Source organism: Pyrus communis, chromosome 11, assembly GCF_963583255.1.
Source record: "Pyrus communis chromosome 11, drPyrComm1.1, whole genome shotgun sequence".
Classification (NCBI taxonomy): domain Eukaryota; kingdom Viridiplantae; phylum Streptophyta; class Magnoliopsida; order Rosales; family Rosaceae; genus Pyrus; species Pyrus communis.
The window spans coordinates 15,581,903-15,603,356 of record NC_084813.1 but is presented as its reverse complement, the minus strand read 5'-3'; the positions used below and the strand labels follow the sequence as shown (position 1 = coordinate 15,603,356).

Below are 21,454 nucleotides of genomic sequence, written 5' to 3'. Positions count from 1 at the left end.
AAGGCAAAGACTGCTCTCTTTCTCCTTAATTGAATAATCACTACCCTATTTATGAATGATCACAACCCATCAAATACTATCTCCATTCAAATAAAATAAATCAATTCATTTTGAAACCTTTACAAACCCATCAAATACTATTAAATACTATTAACTAAAGATTGATCAATAGTAGTTTATATTGACGATGTTTTTATTTTGAATAATTGAATACAAATGGGATGTATTTATTTTGAATCAGAAGTGTATCTGCAACAAAATTCAGAATTGCTTATGAAAATTATAGACCCACACGGTCTAAAGACCAAATAGCTCCTTCAGATTAATGCTAGTCCCAGTCATATTCGGAGTTCCACTCCACCATAGCTTGGACAGTTTCTGATAAAACCTTTCTGTTGGGTGTCCAGAGTCAAAGAAAACATATTCAGTTACATTTTCACATAATTGGAACTCTGCGGAACCATTCCTGCCACCACAGCTCGAAATTCCTCTGTATGGACCAGAACCACAGCACGCCGCCTTTCCTTCCTTGAAACCTTTACAGCATAACAATAACGAAAGGAATATTAAAAACAAGACGAGAAGCTAAATCAAAACGGAGAAGGCTTCAGGGCTATATACTTTAGCGTATTTTAATGCCAATAATCTCATTTACTTGAATATAGAAATTTGCATACGAATATCTGAATCCTTGGAGCTTGGTGTTTAGCTTAAGAAGGTCTTTAGCAAGTACTCTACCGTGTAGTTTCACTAATGCTGTAACTTCTTCCACGCAGGCACCTATGCTTTCTGGTTTAAGTATTCTCATGCTAGGTATACAACCGAGAGGAAATCCGGTTGCAAAACCAAATTTCCTTCCTCCTTTCTTGTATATTTCCTGACAAATGTATATGAAGTAGAGTAACTCATCCGAAGTTTCAAAAGAAGAAACTAGTATCAAAATGTATCATATGTATTTCATATTTTTGAGAAAGTAAACAGAATGTATTTACTTCGATCACATTTGTGAGATTTCCAATCACCATGCCAACATATTCTTCATGTGAGTGGGGTTCAAACAAACTTGAATTTGAATGGAATGGGGGTAAATAATCATTGCTTCCAATGCTAATCAAATAAACAGCGTTTGATATAAATGTGTACGCTTCTGCATCACCTAGTTTGTGCCTCAACTGCTTCTCGACTTTCTTGAAATACCTTAGTTGAGTTTTAAGGTCTGTCACCTGTATACAAGAATAACAAGGTCATGCTAATGAAGAGAAGACGTAATATAGATTGGCAAAATGAGTAGTCTCGACAAATGGTGGAACATATTCGATATATATAAGCAAGACCACATACAAATCCTTGATGAATTTCTGCAAGAGCACCAGCCCCACTAGATGCAAAGTTCACCCCATAAATATAATTGTCGAACCCGGTTTGTAAATATGGCGGTATAAATCGCAGTTTTGCATACTCGACTGCATCATTAATAGAAATTTTAAAATCGGTTGCAAATTATTCACTAGTATTGAAGGCCATATATACCAATTCATTATTTACAGCATCTTACCGATGAAATCCGGAATTAGACGACCATCAGAAGCTCTACTGGTGGCGTGATTGAAGAAGGTTTCCCCATATGGCCAATTATGTGCCTGAAAGAAACTGGAAGTATTGATGTAGTTACTATTTCCGACATCAAATATTGAATCACCAAAGATGAACAAGGCAGCTTGCTTTTTCTTGCCATGGCTGTAGCTGCTTGGAATAAGAAGACTTGCACAGAATGCCAGAATACATATTTGAAACCTTAAAGTTGCCATTTTTGTTCTGGTTTTGTATGTGATATATCTTCTCCTTTGGTTCATATCAATATATATGTGTCTGATTTTCATGGGAAAAAAAGTAAATGACTACAATTTGTTAAGTCCAATATAGGTGCTCATCGCACAATTTGAAATGTATACAAAGTTTCTGAGCTAATCACATACGAAAACGAACTTCAAACAGTACTAAAATTATAAATAACAAATTTGGAGTAAGAGTTTTTTGTGTGGCTTGGCTAATCACATACGTAAACGAATTTCAAACAGCATCATTAGATAAAGGTCTAGGTTTAGGTTTAATCGTTGCAAATTATTCTTCTCTCTTGGAGGAATATATATAGTTGTACGAGGGTTCTTCTGGTTTTGTATGTGTTATATCTTCTCCTTTTATTCGTATCAATATATAGGTGTGATTTTCTTGGGGAAAAAAGTAAATGACTACAATTTGTTTTGTCCAATATAGGTGCTCATCACACAATTTGAAATGTATACAAAGTTGCTTTAACTAATCACATACGAAAACGAATTTCAAACAGTACTAAAATTAAAAATAACAAATTTGGACTAGGAATTTTTTGTGTGGCTTGGCTAATCACATACGTAAACGAATTTCAAACAGCATCATTAGATAAGGGTCTAGGTTTAGGGTTTAATCGTGGTAAACTATTTTTCTCTTGGAGGAATAATATAGTTGTACGAGGGTTCTTCTATATTAGGAAACAGGAATCCTATTTATACAATTACATTCCCAAAATATATGGTTGACTCACACCAACACTCCCTCTCAAGTTGGTTGTAGATATTTCTCAAGCCCAACTTGTCAAGTGAGTCTTGAAACACCCTTGCTGACATTGCATATGTTAATACATCTGCTAATTGATCTTCAGGCCTCACATATTAAATATCCACCAATTTGACGTCTAACTCTTTGATGAAATGTCTATCCACTTCCACATGCTCTGTGCGATTATGCTGAATTGGACTATTAGTTGTCTCTCTCGCTGTGTGATTATCACAGTATAACAACATAGCTTCCTTAGGCTTGAATCCTATCTCTGTAACAAGAATCATATCCCTGTCACAAATCTCATGTGTCATACCTTAGCATCACTACAAGAAAAATGGGCTAAGAACACAATTGATTTGTGCCCTTCTCATTTTCATTAAGCACAAATATATATTTGTGTTTTTTAAATTCCATTGAGCACCAAAATACCTCAAATGTGCCCTCTAACATAAAAGCACATTAGTTTGTGTCGGGTATTGGTGCCTACTAAAATTTGAACACAAAACTTTGTGTCCAGCCTGCATGTCAGAGGTGGAAATTTTTTTTATTAATTTACACAGACACAATAAAGGCTTTTGTGCCCTCTAGTTTAATATATTTAAAAACAAATTATGTTTTTGTGTCCTTTACATTTACTTTTTTCTATTCCCAACTATTTTGTCCCTATTCTCACAATTTGTGAAAATATCTAGTTGCAATCAACTTGAATTATTAGTGGGGCATTTGGATTGAGATGTCTCATTTTACTCTTTCTTTTATTAAACATTTGTGTGTTTTAAACCTTTGATCAAACTACCTCCTTAAAATGTGCCACCATTTAGATTATCAGAAGCCCTTTTTTCTTTATAAAATTACGTTAGATGCCATTGCATTTAAATAAATGGACCACAATTCTTGAAAAACAGTGATTGATATTTCTATGTTTCTGGAAATTAATTGTTTAAGTCATCAATATTTTCAAACATCGTGTTTGGTTTTGTACATACATGTTAATAGTTGTCACATATTGTTCATACAATTTTTTCTCTTTTTTTTTTTTTTTTCAATTTTATTCTCAATTCTTACCATATAAATCAATGTACAAATGTCAACAAAATTATGAAAATGTACCCATAGTACTTGTAAAACAAATGTACACAATTTATTTGTAATACCCTATGTATTTTTAGATGTATGATTTGGTTATTCATTTTTGTATGATTCTGTGGAACTCGTTGGAAAACAAATAAGATGGTGGGTAATTTCATCTTTTGTGGGACCTTCGAGTTCAAGACACTTGGTGATAAATACTATATTTTATTTAAATAATACTTATCATAATGAACGAGTGGTCACAAACGGATGTGAATTCGGAGTTAGAACAAGTAAGTTACGAATTTTTAAAGTTAGAGTAATTTTGGGAGGGAGCATTCTAGAAGCCAAAGGCTTCTCCCATTTTACTTTCCCGGTAGGCAAATGCAGCAGGGACCTACCCACGTGGGTCTTCACCCTTCCCACCTAGTTATGTATATATAATTCTTTGTTGAGTATTAAATCATTATTTTATTAATTTTCTGATGGGTTTTTGTGCTTCTCCTTTTTTTTTTTCTTTCGCGGCAAGGAGATGCAGCAGTTACCCACCCACGTGGGTCTTCACCCCTCCCACCTGGTTATGTATATATAAGAGTAGTTCCATCGTGGGCTATTGCCCGATGGACTAGCTCTCAAACGGATCTAGAGAGCCCGAGTGGGGAGGTCCAGTGTGTGTTGGCGATGGAGCCCGAGCAGGCCCAAGGCCCCAGCAGGAGTTGCCAACCTGAGAGCCCGAAGGCCACATGACGCAAGGCTGACATCTGGGCGACGTCGGCCACGTTTTATATATTTTTTGCGTCAGGCGCGTGCGCTTCAAGCGCACGTCATCCGACACAAATTTAGAGTTGGGGCCCACGGCGCTTTTTTGAGATGTAACCGTTGGGGAGGCCACATGGCTTCCCTATGTCCGTTGGATTTCAACGACTATATTTTATGGACCATTGGATTTCCAACAGTAAAAAAAAAATTAAAAACCTTATTTAATTTCAGCCGTTGGATCTAAGATCAACGGACCATGCTATTTGGCTTTATAAATCCAATTTAAAATTCTGAAACATTACAGTTGTGCCACGTGGTACAATCTGGAGTGTTGGAATTCAAATTTTTATTTTTAATCCAACAGTAGAGATTTATTATAAAAATTAAAAAAAAAATTTGAAAAATTAAAAAAAAATTTTGATTTTACTTTTTATAAATACCTTCTCATTATCTTCTACCTTACACCACAATTTCATATTTTCTCAACTACTTTCAACCACATTCCTACCTTTCTCTCAAAGTTTCAATCCAATTTTTTTCCAACAAAATGACTAATGGTGCAGGTACGAATTGGACGCTTTTTGAAGATGTTGCGTTGTGTACTAGCTGGGTTGAAGTTACTTATGATTCGATTACGAGTAATGAGATGCAGTTGTGAGAAATGTGGAGTCTCATTCATACCAATTATCTTGAGAAAATTGGTGGGAAAAGAACCAAAGAATCGATGTCCAGTCGTTGGAAATTACTTAGCCAATCGTTTAGTACATGGAGAGACTCCTTAGAAGTGGGGAAAATTTAGCGGATCAGGTAACAATATATTATTTATTTGTTTGTACTATACCCAAATTTACATTCCTTTTGATTGGTTAAACAATTCTTCCTCTTGCTAATCGATTTCCCACATCATCCTTGAAGAAGAAGACATTGTAAGAAAGAAACATAAACTATGAATAATGATACAGATTTTGATTTTGGTGAAGAAGGAAGCAAAAACTATGAATAATGATAGAGATTTTGGGAAAATTGATGTGAGATTTCTGAGGATGGATGGTGGATTATATGGAGGATTTAGAAAGGATTAGGTTGTAGATAATGCCACGTGGCATGCCATCATTCGTTAAACATCTTATTGAAATCTATCCTCAAAGATTGTAAACAGATTGTGACACGTAGCACGACTTAATTGGTTAAAAATATTATCGGAAATCTATCCTCAACGATTTTGAAAAGGTAACGACACGTGGCACGATGACATTGGATAAAAATCTTATCAAAATCAATCACCAATATTTGTCTTTTCAGATAAAATGACACGTGGCGCAATGATAACGATTAAAAATCTTATCCGAAATTACAAATTAAATTATTTTGTATTATTTTATAAATAAATAAAATACTAATATTTTATTGCCTATTGCCATAGCTATTCAATGTAGGGGTGGAGATGCAAAAGACAGTTACTATTCATTGAAGGCAGTTACTGTTCACTGGGTAGATTAAATAATGAATAGCCCAGGGGGGCCTTTGCAACGGTGGAGTTGCTCGAATTATTTGTTGAGTATTAATCCAATAGTCTTTCGTCTCCCTTATGGTTATGTATATAATTATTTTATTAATTTTCTGATGGGTTTTTGTGTCTCGTGGGACCCACCCACGTGGGTCTTCACCCTTCCCCATGCTTCTACTCCTCTCTGCACTCCATCACTCTTCCGTCTCCCTCCTTCACGCAATCCTCTGTCTCACTAACTTTCTCTCTCTACTTCTTCACAGTTTTCTCTGTCATCTCCTTCACCATCTCTGTGCTGACTGCACAGAAAGTAGCATCCATCTCCATCTAACTAGCCACTCCGGTGAACCTTGCCACCACCCAAACACTACACTGCCACCCTTACTCTCTCACAATCTTTCTGTCTCTCTTTCTCGGCTTCTTCCTTGACATAGAGAAGCATATAAGTAATGATGGTGGCGGAGCTGGCATTCTCCGGTGAGGCAACCACTAGCTTCACCTTCCTCTCCTCACTGCAGACTCCCCATTACCTTTTGCTTTCTAGAAATCAAAATCGACGCGACGAAATGACAAGCTCCTTCACGGCTTGACTCCCCGACGAGATTTTCCGTAAAATCCAGTATGGGTGAGTCTCGAAAACACCTTAGTTAGGTTCTTTAAGTTGTATAGAGACGTTTTCGTGTACTGCATGCATGCTTGATTTGGTTAAGTTTGGATGCAGTTTCAACTCAGGGGACAAATTTGCCAGATTTCCAGCGAGGGCTGTGATTTTCAGGTTAATTTTAGGTTATCATTGGCCACCCAATGAGCCTAAAGAAGGTAAATTTCGAATACTTACCTTTGTAGCTTTGTTTTAGCTTTTGAATTGTTGAAAATGGTTGTGTTTTGGACCAAAATAGACTCTAAAACCCCTGGCGTGGCTGCAGGTTGCATTGTCGTTATGTGTGGCACTGTTGTGGATGGCGCATGGAGCACAAGCACCTCCACCTGAAGGATGACTGCCTGAAAGGATGAATATACGTTTTCAAATGTTTGTTTCAGATGTTAGGGTCTTTCGAATTTTTTATTTTTATTTTTATTTTAATTTAATTGATAGGGCACAATTACAAAAATTTTGCTAACATGAATCTAAAATGGCATCTGACACAGGTGTCAGAATAGGGCACATTATGCTTAACTCTTTGAACACACATGACCCTTTAACCAAAGGTAACACCCATAGAGGGCACATTATAAATAAGTGCCTATTTCTACTTAAAAAAAAACACACACACACACACATAATTATATTGGTATACATAAATTCCAAATAAAATGACATATAAATTATAAAGTATTAGAATATATTAATAACATGGGAAACAAACACATAATGGGCGTTCATCTAGGTATTCAACAAGCCTCTTACATTTTATTGAAATTAAAATGCAAAATGAAGGTTATCGATTTTCTGTCTAAGTAAGAGTTATGGCCTAGGTGAGTTTAGGCGTGTTAGAACTAAAAATTAAGGTTAGCTTTATACAAGAATTTCATGCTATTTAGAACAAGATCAATATGTGTGTGTGTGTGTGTGTGTATGTCGTGTAAACCACATACCATTGCATTATTGTACGTGTGTGTATATATATAAGGTTAATGTTATACAATTAGGTCAAGCTCTTGAGAATACTTGAGGATGACATTGAGTTGGATGAACAAGAGGAACCCTAGTCTCCAAGTAATCGTCCAAGGAAAGTCTTCTACTCACTTGAAGCCTTTATGTTCTTATGGTGATAGAATCCTTTTCTTAGAACATTTCTTCAGTGAGCAGGGAATTCCCATATTTATAGTGGTAATGGCAGTCAACTTCCATATATCGTGGAAGTATGGTTATTGTCCCATTGCACCAAATCCCAATTTATATGGAGTAGTGGATTAGTGATAATTTACCTTAAGTAGTTATATCACAACATGTTAAGTCCAAATAGGATTCTTACACGACGGGCTAGACGGGCGCCTAGGCGAGCAAGTGGACGCCAAAGCGGGTCTATGAGCACTTTCTTAATTTTCAAACACCTAAGGACTAATCGGGGCAGTGGCCACCTACTTAGCGCTTAGGTGGGAATTTTTAGAACAGTAGGAAAGATTGATGAATTTAACTATATTCTGCGATTAGGAAGGAAAAGATGAAAAATTCTAAGTGCTTTACTCTAACAAACTTAATGACTTTAGTAAAATAAACTTAGCATCCTAAGGCATCTAAGTCCTTCGAGGAATGTATAAGTTCATTTTGCCTTGCATCCATCTTTTTAGCTATGCATCTAGAACTCCAACTAGGGGTTTGTGATATTGTCCGAAACTTCGAAAGATCAAAATCTTTGAGAGACAAACACGTAGGACTAGCCGGACTTGGCTAACTTAGGATCAGGCAAAATTTTCAAGGATCATTCCAGAAAAGTTATTCTGGGATGATTCAGTCATGGTTCGTTGGTAACTATCTATCTTTGAAGCGGTGCCCAATCTTAAAAGCATAGTTGAGGAAAGTTGTGGGACCATATTTTTCTAAGCCTATGACATATAGCACTTTGGTTGGCAAGAAAGACGAGAATACCCGTGGTCCATGGAGTATAGTCTGATGATCCTAGTTTGTAGGCTAGGGTTAGGCCCTCCAAAGTAAGGAAACCCTAATTCAAGTCAAATTAGGATATCTTGGTGGTTAGGCAACATAATCGTTATCCTAAAGAGATTAGGTATCTTATCCTAAATTTCCTCCTAGATAGTCACCTGATTTATAGGGATTACTTCCCCTACAAGGACTCTCAAAATACTCTAACCTGGGTATTTATCAGGAAAGATTATTACTCTCTTCATCTTCTCCAAGACACACCTATTCTCTTTACCTCTAACAAAGGCATGTGTGCTAATGTCTACGCGTAGACACGTCCATGGAGAACTCATATCTTTAACATCTCTCCATAGGCTATTCGTCAAGGATGATCCAGATGTATTCCACATCACACCATTCTCTCTTAGAACTACATAATAGTTTGGTTTAGTTTTCCTTCCCAGAGATATGTAGGCAATGCTATTTGGATTTAACCACACCCCTTAATTAGCCTCATTCTTCCTATGCCAAAGATCATAGGCGATTGAGGCTGGTTCCCACCTCCGTCCGCTAAAGTGCTCGAATTTGGTTCCACCAGTACCCTTATAGCCTTTCATGCTCACTTATCTAATCAAGATAGTACTCCACTTTTTTATCCTTTGGAATTTTGTCACCTATTAGGTTATCTACAGTATCTTACTTTAACTCGTCTGGACATTGCCTATGTGGTCAATTATATCTCTTAATTCATGTCTAGCTACCAAATAGACCTCTCATGAACGACTACTAAACTGAGATCAAGATGAATAATAATGGGCTTAAGAACTGGACTGAATGTCTTATCATAATTGAACCCATGTTGTTGATGAAAACCTTTAGCAACCAAACAGGCTTTGTAGTGCTGAATAGATATATCTACATTACACTGAATCCAAAAAGCCCATATGCATCTAACTAAATTTTGAAAAGGATGAGATGAAGTTAGAGACCATATACCATTTTTAAGTAAAGCATTAAATTCCTCAATCATCGTTGTACACCATACGAGATACCTACGTAAAACGTTAGGCTGAACATGATCAAAGCTAGAAATAGTGAGTGCATATGGAAATGGATAATGTACAGTTTCATTGGTGAATTGTTTGGGTTTAAAATGATTGGTATGGTGAGATGGCCTCAATGAGGCACGACTTGCGTAGAAAAGTGTGGCTATGAGTGGGTTACTGCAGAGGAGTAGCAGGGACATTAAAAGTGGTACTCACTGGCACGCACACTGGGTTGAGGTATAAGAGCTGACTAGCACATGCACTGGGCTGAGGCACATGAGCAACAATAGGTTGAGCTTAAAGTTTAGCGTTTAGGCCTAGGAAGGAAGGTGGTGAAGGCGAGCCAGCAACTAGGTTATAGGCTGCATTATGCATAAGAGAGGACAAGTTGGGCAATAAGGGCTGGGCTTCAACAGGCAGGGACTGAAGTAGTGAAGAAGATAGAATACGGTTAGGCTCCAAAAGGACAGGCACGAAAGTGCTCTAGGTTACAGGGGCAACAGGGCGAGCAATTGGAAATGTCATTTCGTCGAAGTGACATGGTGAGAGATGAAAACCTGATTGGTATCCAGATTATGGCATCAGTATCATTTAAATTACAAGTTGTAACCTACATACAAACATTCTATGGAACGAGATTCCAATTTTTTTGAAGTATAAAATCCTAGGTGTGAGTGATATGCACAACTAAACATACGAAGAAAGGATAAATTGGGTGACAACAAAGAAGACTTAAAATAGAGACTAGATGAACCAACGACCGAGCATAGGAGAAGGTTAATAATGAAGGTGGCTGTGAGAGCTACTTTGACCCAACTGTAGGATTGGGTATGGACAATGTTTAGAAGAAGATAGATGACTGTGGATATTTCACGGTATTTACGTTCATCAAGATCATTTTGTTCAGGGGTATGGTTGTACGAGACACGATGAACAGTTTTAGTTTTATGACAAAAAGTTTTAAATGAATGGTTTATATATTCCATACCATCATTGGTTTGAAGAAATTTAATGGAAGAGTTAAATATACTTGTCACCATATTATAAAGTGATTCGAAATGCATGAATACTTCAATTTTGGCACGCATAGGAAAAATTCAAGAATAACGGCTATAGTCAACTGAAAATAATACATAATAGCTGAAAACCGGAGAGAGAGACGGAGTAGAAGAGGTCCAAAGATCTGAGTAAATTAAATAATGTGAAAATGAAGTAATTTTATTGGAATTAAAAGGTACTTTGTGCGACTTAGAAAGTGCATAGGGTTTGCAAAACGCCTTATTTAATATAGAAATAAAACCTAAAGACAATTTAGATAAAACTTCGGAGGACGGATGATCAAGACAGGAGTACCACAAAGAAGAGGAGAAAACATGGAAGGTAGACGGACGAGACGACGACGCAAGATAGAGGTGATCCTCACAGCGATCCTTAAAAAACAGAGAACCAATGTAAAAGCCATAAATAACTTGACCAATCGGATGAACACTAACAACCACGAAATTATCTTGAGTAAATTGAGAAGCAAAGAGAAGGAACATGTAAGACATTGTTTAATTTGAAATAATAAACCTAAGATAAGAGGAATAGAGTTAGTGTGAGTAATAAGAAGAGAAACCCCATACCAATGAGAACAAAATCGTTACCAATATAGGGAGATGGATCCTGGAGGGTAGCCCCATCATTAGTCATGTAGTGAGTGGCTCCCATATCAAAGTACCAGGTAGGATCGTTTGTAGCACCAGGTGAAAAAAGCATGATAGGCCGCAAAGGGAAATGGAGGATGATGAAGACAAGCAGAGATATGATGTTCAGGAGAGTTGCAAAAATTACACCAAAAGTCAGCAGGAGTACCAAGGATACCTTGTTGATGATTGAAATGAGGTACCCAATTCTTGGATGACTAGTTGCAAAGACCACCACAATCATTGTTAAGACCCAAAAATGTCACATGTAAGCCCAATCCAGTTTCAAGGCCCAACCGTCATACATGAGTCAAGCCTAATCACATGCAAAGGTGCATAATCAAGGAATAAAAATATTCACAATCATGCCATGCTATGAGAAATAAACCAGTCATTTGTATAAATCAATCCATGCATATACATCACGCCAAGCTCGATGACGCTAACTACAATTCATGCTAAAATAAGCCCAAGTCACATGCTTGGAGATTCCCAAGTGAATTGTGGTCTAAATGGTTACGAAAGTTTATCAGGCCTACATGGAGTCAAGATTGTAGAAGACTTTAGGCTGCTTGGGAGCTTAAAGATCCAAGCCCACAATTTTTGAAGCCTACATAGGTGAGTTTGGGAGAGAACATGCGTAATTTCTCCTTTTCTCTGTCAAACCAACCAATCCAATTATAAAGAAATCGGATCCCAAGCCTTAAGTTCACATGAAAGCCCAACAAAGCATGCATTTAGGTACTTGAAGAAGGTCTTGTCGTACGGCAACCAATTGGCCTGAAATTTAGTGGTGGTGTTTATGTAGTTATTATTTCCAGGATCATAATGGCATCTCTAACCGACCTGGCCAAAGGGTCATAGGGCTAAAAATAGCTCGGAATGACACAAAAACCGTCTCTAACCGAGGGCTAGGCCAAAGGGCTTGTGAGCTCCACCAGGCCAAAACCTCCAAATCAAGCCAGTGGGCTGGCCATTTCCAGCCAGCCAGCCAACACTCCAACATCAAAATGTCAAGCATAACTTTGTGGCAAGTGCAAGAATACCACGCTTTCTTCGTTATTATGGCAAGTGGCACTCAAAATGTCTGAAAATGTTATTTTAATAAGGTAGTTTAATTTAATTAACCACATTGATTTGTGGCACTCTTATTCAAAGATTAGATTTACCTATTTGCATTTTTTTCAAGATGGAGTTGATCAATTTCAAGAATCATTTGTGATAAAACTCATCTGAAAATGAGACCCATACAATACATTATCATTTTCCGTAAGTAGATTTGCCAATCAATTACTGACACTTCTTAGGGAAAAAATGATTTATTGACACTTGTGGCATAGAGGATCTAATTTATTTTAATGTAACCAAAGAATTAAAATATTAAAGTTTCAAAAGCACATGTTTAAATCAAATTGATGTCCAATTTGGGATGTGTGTTACATTTGAAGCAAAAGACTTACAAGTCTCGGAACAGACTCTTGAGATTGTGTAGACCTTTTGTGGCCTTGGAGTTCCATGGCTGGCCACTCCACATTTCATTAGCAAATTGCTTGTAGACCTTTTCAGTGAGATGCAATGAGTCCCAAAACACATATTCATTTGGATTCTCACACAAATCAAACTCATTCACTATTCTTTTCCCTCCACAGCTAAACACTCCTCTGAATTCACCTGTCCCGCAGCATGCCGTTTTCCCTTCTTTAAAACCTTAATTTCATCACACACAGTTACACCATTCAATATCCACTTGTAACTTGTAATGTGTTACACATTTATAAGCAAATGAATTTGCATAAAAGATAACGAGTATGATTATGTTTTTGTGCTTATAGGTCAAGTCTAGATTTGGGCTGTCACTATTTATTTATTTTAGTTACATAGGCAGTTTTAAACCCTTGCCATAACCTACTCTTACCTATCACCCTGCCTACCCTCATCATGAAGCGAGAATTATATCATTCCACCTCTAGTAGTGTAGAGAAAATGTTGTTTAAAGACATTTGTAGGATCGATCTTAAGACCTAGACTTCTGTAGGTTCAGCCCTCTTTAGCAACAGAAAAAAAAAATGCACATAATAGAAAATGGTACTCATCATCAAGTTATAGGGTGCATTTAGTAACCCCATAAAAGAAGTTTCCAACGTGTTGTGCTGAACTTATTAATTGGTCCGATTTGGCAATAATGTTTACCTGATCAACTGAATTAAGACAACTAATTTGCTTTTGTGCATTTACGTACGTACCGTATTTAGAGGGATGTCTGATTCTCTGTCTAAGATTGCTGTTCAAGTCGTAGAGTGAATATTTGAAACCCTCCAACTGGTTTCCAAGTTGAATGAGAAGTTTTGAGAGTGCTTGGTTATGTAATTTGGCAAGTGATGAAACCTCTTTTAAGCAGCTACCATTATTTTCAGGCTTGATTATTCTGAACCCCGGAAGACAACCTGAGTCCAGCAAGTTGATGAACCCAAATTTCCTACCCCCTCCTGCATAAATTTCCTGCTAATTTTACACCCAATCAAACCATATAAAAAACATAGAAAGCGTTCTCCTGACATGTTATGTTGTCATACTACGAGTCAACCACATTGATTAGTTATAGAGTTAGGTCAAATTTAAAATTTGTGGTTTTGACTAGCAATTTCAGAACATAACATTTCAGACTGTATATGTAATGTGCTTAATGCATACTTGGATAACGCTTGTCAAGTTGCCGATGACCATTCCGACGTATTGTGAGCGAGGGTAGGACTTTAACATGGGAGGATTGGTTAGGAAAGGGCTTATGTAATCGTTGGTTCCAATGCTGAACAAGTAGACGGCTCTTGAAAGTGTCACTTTGGCTTCAACATCGCCTAACTTGTTTCTGAACCAGGTCTCTACCTTTTTATGGTACTTCAGTTGTGTCTTAAGATCAATGACCTGAAATAAGAGGGAATATAACACTTCTATATCTATTTAGGTGCACTTTGTGAGTGTAAAATTTTCCGTATTTAGAAAAATTTTAAATGCAATGGTTATCTCATACGTGCGGTAAAATAAATTAATAATATTTTTTTTTTTCAAATCATTTCGGTCTATTGTTTATTAAATTGAGGGTATTTTTGTCATTTGGTCCTTATTTAACATAATTTTTCAAGGAATGACCAAAATGATTGATGGATGACAAACTCAAAGACCACTTCTATTGATTTCAAACCTCAAGAACCAAAATGATGAGTTATACAAATTTTGGCTAAAAAGCCATAAATTATTGATAATATGATATGTAGACATTGTTTCTGGAGCGCTCTACATCATTTAGATTCAAAAAATTAAAGGCCACACGGACTAAAATGATATGGGCATGTAGCCAACCAACAAGTAAGAATTACGTGTCATTTTACTATTGACTTCTTACACTATTTATAAAGCGATACAACCATTACACCTAAAATTTTCTATTTTCTTACTTTTAACATTGTAATACAAGCTAAACATATGTTTCATTTCCTCTCCCTAATTAAGTAGCACATTAACAATATCCATACCAAATTGTACAAACAGCTGGCCATATCATATTATCACTTAGTAAAATGTAAAGAATACCTACCTCGCCTTGAAAAGTCTCAACAAGAGCACCAGCTCCGGCGGATGCGAAATTCGCGCCACCATAATATTGACGAAATCCCGGTTGAAGAAAGGGTGGAACAAATGGCAGGTGAGCGTACTCAGCTGCAAAGTACATATGATAATATACAAAATTAGATCAGATCATGCTTAAGTATAAGCAGACAAAACTATCTTGCGTTAGGTTAACTAGCTAGTTAACAAAAGTGGACATGTACAAACAAGGACCACATCATAAAAGATTTACAAATCTTACCAATGAAGTCTGACATCAAACGTCCGTCGGAGAATCTTCCCGTTGGGAACTTGAAGTAGGTTTCTCCATACGGCAAGAAATTTGCTTGGTCGAGAGTTGTAGTGTTGATGTAGTTGTTGTTGCCAGAATCTAAGTAAGAGTCTCCAAAGATGAACAAGGCAACTTGCCTTTTTGAAAGCCAAGATTTGCTTCCAAAACAAGTTGAGATTAGTAGTGCTGCATGAAGAAAGAAAACGAGGGAGATAGAGCTTTGCTTCGCCATTTCTGCAAAGTTATTGAATATATCACCAGTACATATATATAGTTATATACATATAGTCAAACAAATACGGAAACTTTGTTTCTATTTAGTTTGAAATTAAATGACTCTGTATATATATAAACCATGAGAATTAATACATACGGGAGAGATGAATAAGAAAAACCTCTCCAAAGTCAAAATAATTTTGAGAACTTAGAAAATATTTTTGTCCAAAGACAAAACAAATACTTGGCTCAGAACTAATACTAGGCGTTGAACTTTGAACAGATTTTTTAAAAAAAAAAAAAAATATATATATATATATATTTTGGAGGCGATGCAAAATTCTCAGCTAGCAATGTCCAAATAATAAAATGTTGCAATGGTCTGAACGTGTGGAGATGTACTTTTTTTTTCATAGAGATTCAAGAAGTCAATTGCTCTTTTTGTTCCATGGTAACGGGTTTTGCCAATGTTAGATTGCTACAATCCTCGAGAGTTTAAGGGCGTATTTGAAAATGTATTTAAAATAATTGAAAATAATTTTTGTGAAATATTTTTTGAACCAATTCTTAACAAAAATATAAGTAAATTTTGAAGAAAAAAAATACTTGTGCTTTCTGCAAACATATAAGTAGTGTTTCTAACACAAAAGCACTTAATGCTTTCTTGTAACCCAAAATTTTTTTTTTTCTTTCTAAAAACGCTTATAGTTATTTTAAAAATACTTTCAGATAAGTTCTAACTTGTTCAGAAATAAGCTAACAATTTGTATTCTGGTCCAAAAATCTTTACCAAATAATGTTAGAGTGAAAAATATTAATGTTAAGTAGATCGAAAGGCTTTATATTGTTTCGTTCCGAATTGAACGGTTGATAAAAACTTGAAAGTTAGGTAAAGGAGAAACCGGAACCTACAGTTGCAAGTAAAAATGGGACCACTTGGTTCAATAAAAAAAAAAGTGTTTGCCACTCTCTCTCTCTCTCTCTCTCTCTCTCTCTCTCTCTCTCTCTCTCTCTCTCTCTCTCTCTCTCTCTCTCTCTCTCTCTCTCTCTCTCTCTCCTCTTCTCCTTCTTTGTCCTCTCTTAAAGTTAAAATTCTAATATAAAATTAATTGATAATGTCGAAGGTAATTCAATTAAGTACAAGCACATGTTTTCCAGATATGAGATTCATACTCAACACGCTCTCTTACCTGTGATGAATTTTCAAGTCTAGCATGTGGACAAGATAAATCGGGTGACGTAGAGCACATGTTGCCATTAGACTTTACACATGAAATTACTGGGTTTTGATACCATAAAGAAAGTTGAGGTTCTATTATAAAACTATTTGGCAATATAAGGAATAGTCTAATTACTTATAAGCACACACAATGCCTCTCCTTTTCCTGAAATAATATTCTCAACTGAGTAGTGGTAGTGCTGCAGGAATGGAGAAGAATGAAGAGTGTTGAGACCCATTTTAATTGGTTATCTTCTACCATTTATGTTTAACCTACAATTTTAATCGAAAAAAAAAAAAAACGAAGAGATTATAGTATCCAATATTACGTAGTACTAAAGAAAAACTCAAGTTAGACAATGAGCTAACAATTATACCAAACTTTCATCAATTTTTCTTAGTACGTATCACATAATAGTTGGAACTTCTTGTTGAAGATGCTAAGTGTCATTGAGTACGTATCAATGAGCTTGTTGTTGAAGATGCTAAGTGTCATTGAGTACGTATCAATGAGCTTCTTGTTGAAGATGCTAAGTATATGTTGCAACTGGTCGTTGAAGCTTCTGCTTCACACATAAACCACCAAGCAATCTCTGTAGCTCATGGGCTTGCCCGTTTTGCCCTTCATTCTTGAGGTGATTGCACTTGGTTAGGTGAACCCCTTACTCTAATTTGTGATCTACTTGAGAAGAATAACTTTTTTTTTTTTCTGTACTGAGTAGCCAATTTCTTTGAATGAAATAAGTGCTGTCATTTATAGAAAAAAAATATATATATATATATATGTGGTTTTCATGTCCTGAGAAAAGTTAGGCGATATTAGATCAGTGACCATGACATAAATTTGTACATTCTTTAGCAAAGGCGAAGTGTTAAACGCGACCCCTGTTACATATTTTGAGATGTACTGTAATGAGAGTCTTGCATGTCATCATTAAGATTTGAATGAATGAACGCCATGAACTTAAACTGCCTAATTTTTCTACTTTACATCATTTCATGTGAGTTGGGAGGGAAAGAAACTAAAAGTCCGCAGTACATATTATTAACCAATGACACTTGTCAGTTGTCAATTGGTAAAATGTAAAGGCTTGTTATCATTCATTGAGAAATACAAAGACTTCTGAAAATTCTTCATTTCTAAGGCATTCATTATTCTCTATTCATTTCTTCAAGGCCTGATATCTCAGTGTTATGATGGTATCATAGCCGATATGGCTCGTCGCCATTCCGATCCTTGACGATTCTTCCGTTGCTCTGTAAGTCGTGGTTTTGCTGTTCTGTGAGTCGTCACCTCGTTGCCACTGGAAAGACTCAACGCCATTCTGCAGCCTTGACGATTCGGAGGAAGTCTGCGCTCTCTTATTGTCGAAATCGATTCAGGTGATATCTTTTTCTAGTTTTGGAGGAGATATTTTGATCATGGGTTCTTGTATTTTTGGGATTCTTGAAGAAATTGTGCAGTTCTATGAGATTTGCTATGATCTGATTATATAGAGTAATGTTCATATATTGTTGTTGAAGAAATAATGGTGAAAGTTGCATATTAAAGAAAGTGTTATTCTTTCTTGGTGTTTTAGGAAAGTGTCAATCTTTCTTGGTGATTTAGATAAGTGTCAAACTTTCTTGGTAAAGAGTTTTAATCTCTTTGAGTAGTGCAGTTGTTTCGATTGAAAAGAGTGTTAATTTCTTTTTAATCATCACGTATTGCTATTTCTGTATCTGTGTTTTGATTAAAGATGACTACTCTGACTGTTAAAGTAGAAAATTTGTTGGGGATGCTTACTATAAAATTAAGGATGATAATTTCGCCAAATGGGCGTTTCAATTTAAGGCAGTGTTAAAGGGTTACAAATTGTTTGGTCACTTTGATGGCATTGATGTGTGTCCACCAAAATTTGTGATAACTACGGATCTTGGAACTACTGAGGAGGTTACTGGGGCTTATATTGATTGGGAGTCGACTGACATGGCTTTATTAAGTCTTTTGCTTGCAACTCTATCAAATGAGACTATGGAATATGTTATTTGGTGCAGCAAATGAGGTCATACAACAGCAAATTGTTTTCACAGAAACACCAATACTTCTTCTACTGGGTTTATGGTTGAATGCCAAATTTGTGGGAAGAGAGGTCATGTTGACCTTGATTGTTATCAGAGAAGCAATTATGCATATCAAAGTCAATCTCCTCCATCTTCAATAACTACAATGAATGCCCAATAGTCATCTCAATTCATGCCCATTGATTCATGGATAGTCGATTATGGTGCTTCTCACCACATGACAGCTGATGTCAATGCCTTGGCACAAGTTGCTCCATATGAAGGAAAGGAAAAGATCACTATTGGTAATGGCACAAGCATATCTATCAAGAACATTGGTTCCACCACTCTTCATACAAAGGATCACTCTCTATTACTTACTAATGTTTTACATGTTCCAAAGATTGCTAGAAGTTTGTTGTCTGTTAAACAAATATGTGATGATAACAGAAGTTGGTTTATATGTGATGAATCAAACTTTTTGTTTTTTACAGCATAAGAAGACAAAGGAGATTCTGTATCAAGGAAAGAGTAGGCCTACGGAGTTGTTTCAGATCCCAGTTTTTCATAGTGCTAAAGGTGTGCAGTCTACAGTTGCGAATCCAACAGCTTTCCTTGGTCAAGTGGTGAAGTCAAGTGTGTGGCATCAAAGGTTGGGTCACCCTACAAATGAAGTAGGTCACCCTACAAATGAAGTTCTTACTTGTATGCTAAAACAATGTAGTATATCGTATAATACAAACAATAAGAGTAGTGTAGTACCCTCAAAAATTTTAAATATATGATTATGTGGAATTTTTTTTGAATGTGAAATGCCCTTATTTGGTTAAGGTAATTTTACAAGGACGTATTTTATCCTCGCATATTTTATCGTATTTCTTGACATATCTGGATAGAGGACAATTCCACGAGCGTATAGGTGAAAGTTGTTTGCGAGTCCGGATTATAACGGTATAGTTACGGACATTTGAAATTGTTTTACTAAACTATAGTTTTAATTTAATTAAACTTCCACTAGTTGGGAGTGAGAACCAATCAAGGGCTTGGATTCAGGCCGATCAATTAAAGGGGTTATGGGTTCAATCAGATTATGCAAAGGGAGGTAGGAACCAATCGGGGAAAAAAAAGGAATGAAAAGAGAGAAGAAGGTGGGGGAAGAACCCGGTCCCCTTTCGACCCGCGCCTTTGAGCTGTTTCCTCCATAATTTCCGAGGTTTTCCATAAGATGATCCATGAAATAGACCAAGCTACCATTCCCAAACATCATCTAGCCATTCCCTCTTCCTTTTCCACCCCAGATTTAGAAGAAAATTGTTGTAAATGGGTGGAGAACCATTGGTGGGTGCGACGGGTTCGTGCAAGAAATACTAAAATCCTGAAGCTATTCCCACCAATTACCACCACCATTAGACTACCTATAAGGCCTTGAACAAAGCCTAAGCCTTGGTTGGGGCGGCGAAGCACTGGAGGTGGCGGATCGAGGTCACCCAATTTCTAGGGTTCCGACGGTTCGTGGCCAAATTTAGGTATTTTCAGGTTGAATTAGACCTCGGCTTAGGTATGAAAAATGTGCCTTTCCTTGACTTGTACATTCCTGCAAAATTTGGTAATTTTTTAAAATAGTTGAAATTTTATGGCGAGTCATGACGGCCGACCGCTACGCACGGCTACACGTGCGACGGTGCGTAGCTAGTGAGCCAACGCTACCATTTTATGCGCATTTCAATATACTGAAACCATATTTGATATGCATTTGGTATGACTCACTTGTTTGAACCTAGTTAGTGATTGTTAGTCACTTGAATGATTTTCAGAAATGAGTTAGAAATTGAAATTGTGAACTAGGAGTGGTTTAATCCTTTTGTAGGATACGTAGGTAGTCTAATGAGAAGGTTAGATGCAGCCATAATAAAATAACTGAGATTTAATATTTTCTTGGAAATTGTCCAAGAAAAGGAATTTGGTGATCATCTTCCGAAATAAATTTTGCGCCTGTCTTAGTTTTTGCTTCCAAATATAAATTTTCGGGTTGTTACAAGTAGTATGTGTACATCATGTATTCAAGGCAAGATGTCTAGATTGCCATTTCTAGAAAGAACTGACAAATGTTTGTCTCCATTTGATAAAGTTCATACTGATATCTGGGGACCTTCTCCTATAAAGTCTTTAGATGGCTATAGGTATTATGTATTGTTTGTTGATGAATATACAAGATACACTTGGGTATTTCCAATGGGCAATAAATCAGATGTCTTCTCTATTTTTGTAAAGTTTTATTAGTTGGAGTGTCTATCAATTGTTTGCAAATAGATAGGGGATGAAAGTACACTAATAAGGCATTTACAAAGTTTTTGAGTGATAAGGGAATTGTTCAGATGCTGTCATGTCTATATACCCCTCAGCAAAATGGCCTTGCTAAGAGGAAACACAGACATATAATTGAAACTTCAATTACATTACTTACCAATGCTGGTTTATCATTTGAATTGTGGTATTTTGCATGTGCACACTCAATATTTCTTATCAATCGAATGCCTTGCAAGTCTTTGTCTTCGGTATCACCTTATACTCTATTGTACAAGAAACTCCCAGATTTAAAGTTTATAAAGACATTTGGTACTGATGCATTCCCTTGGCTTCGCCCTTACAATTCTAACAAGTTGCAGACAAGATCAGTGTTGTGTATTTTTCTTGGACATTCTCCAGATTATAAAGGTGTCATATGCTATGACTTCGAGACCAAGAAATACATTATCTCTAGACATTTCATACATGATGAGATGATATTTCCAAGTAAACAAAAATCACAGATTCCAGTCAATAGTATAGAT

The 21,454-nt window shown here is 36.4% G+C and overlaps 1 protein-coding gene, 1 long non-coding RNA gene and 1 pseudogene across 2 annotated transcripts; 1 reads left to right on the top strand and 2 right to left on the bottom strand.

Moving 5' to 3' along the window:
- Positions 1-297: 297 nt before the first annotated feature.
- On the bottom strand, positions 298-1,808 carry LOC137749242 (GDSL esterase/lipase 1-like; annotated as a pseudogene).
- Positions 1,809-12,625: 10,817 nt separating this feature from the next.
- Positions 12,626-15,506, bottom strand: LOC137709398 (GDSL esterase/lipase 5-like). Its single transcript, XM_068448491.1, has 5 exons — positions 15,116-15,506; positions 14,843-14,964; positions 13,942-14,172; positions 13,494-13,749; positions 12,626-12,957 (listed from the first exon to the last, which is right to left on the bottom strand). Exons 1-5 carry the CDS (start codon positions 15,375-15,377, stop codon positions 12,707-12,709), a joined length of 1,122 nt encoding a protein of 373 aa, XP_068304592.1. The 5' UTR covers positions 15,378-15,506; the 3' UTR covers positions 12,626-12,706.
- Positions 15,507-17,700: 2,194 nt separating this feature from the next.
- Positions 17,701-19,486, top strand: LOC137708785 (uncharacterized). The gene is made up of 2 exons (XR_011064831.1): positions 17,701-17,963; positions 19,118-19,486. It is a non-coding gene; the product is annotated as an uncharacterized lncRNA (long non-coding RNA).
- The last annotated feature ends 1,968 nt before the right edge of the window (positions 19,487-21,454 follow it).

What these genes read in the sequence shown, in the direction of transcription:
- LOC137709398 (XM_068448491.1), bottom strand. Translation starts at nt 15,377, where the DNA reads ATGGCGAAGCAAAGCTCTATCTCCCTCGTTTTCTTTCTTCATGCAGCA. An exon ending in TTGAGACTTTTCAAGGCGAG is followed by an intron (nt 14,173 to 14,842) that starts GTAGGTATTCTT and finishes CTCTTATTTCAG; the next exon opens with GTCATTGATCTTAAGACACA. An exon ending in CAGACATCCCTCTAAATACG is followed by an intron (nt 12,958 to 13,493) that starts GTACGTACGTAA and finishes GATGAAATTAAG; the next exon opens with GTTTTAAAGAAGGGAAAACG.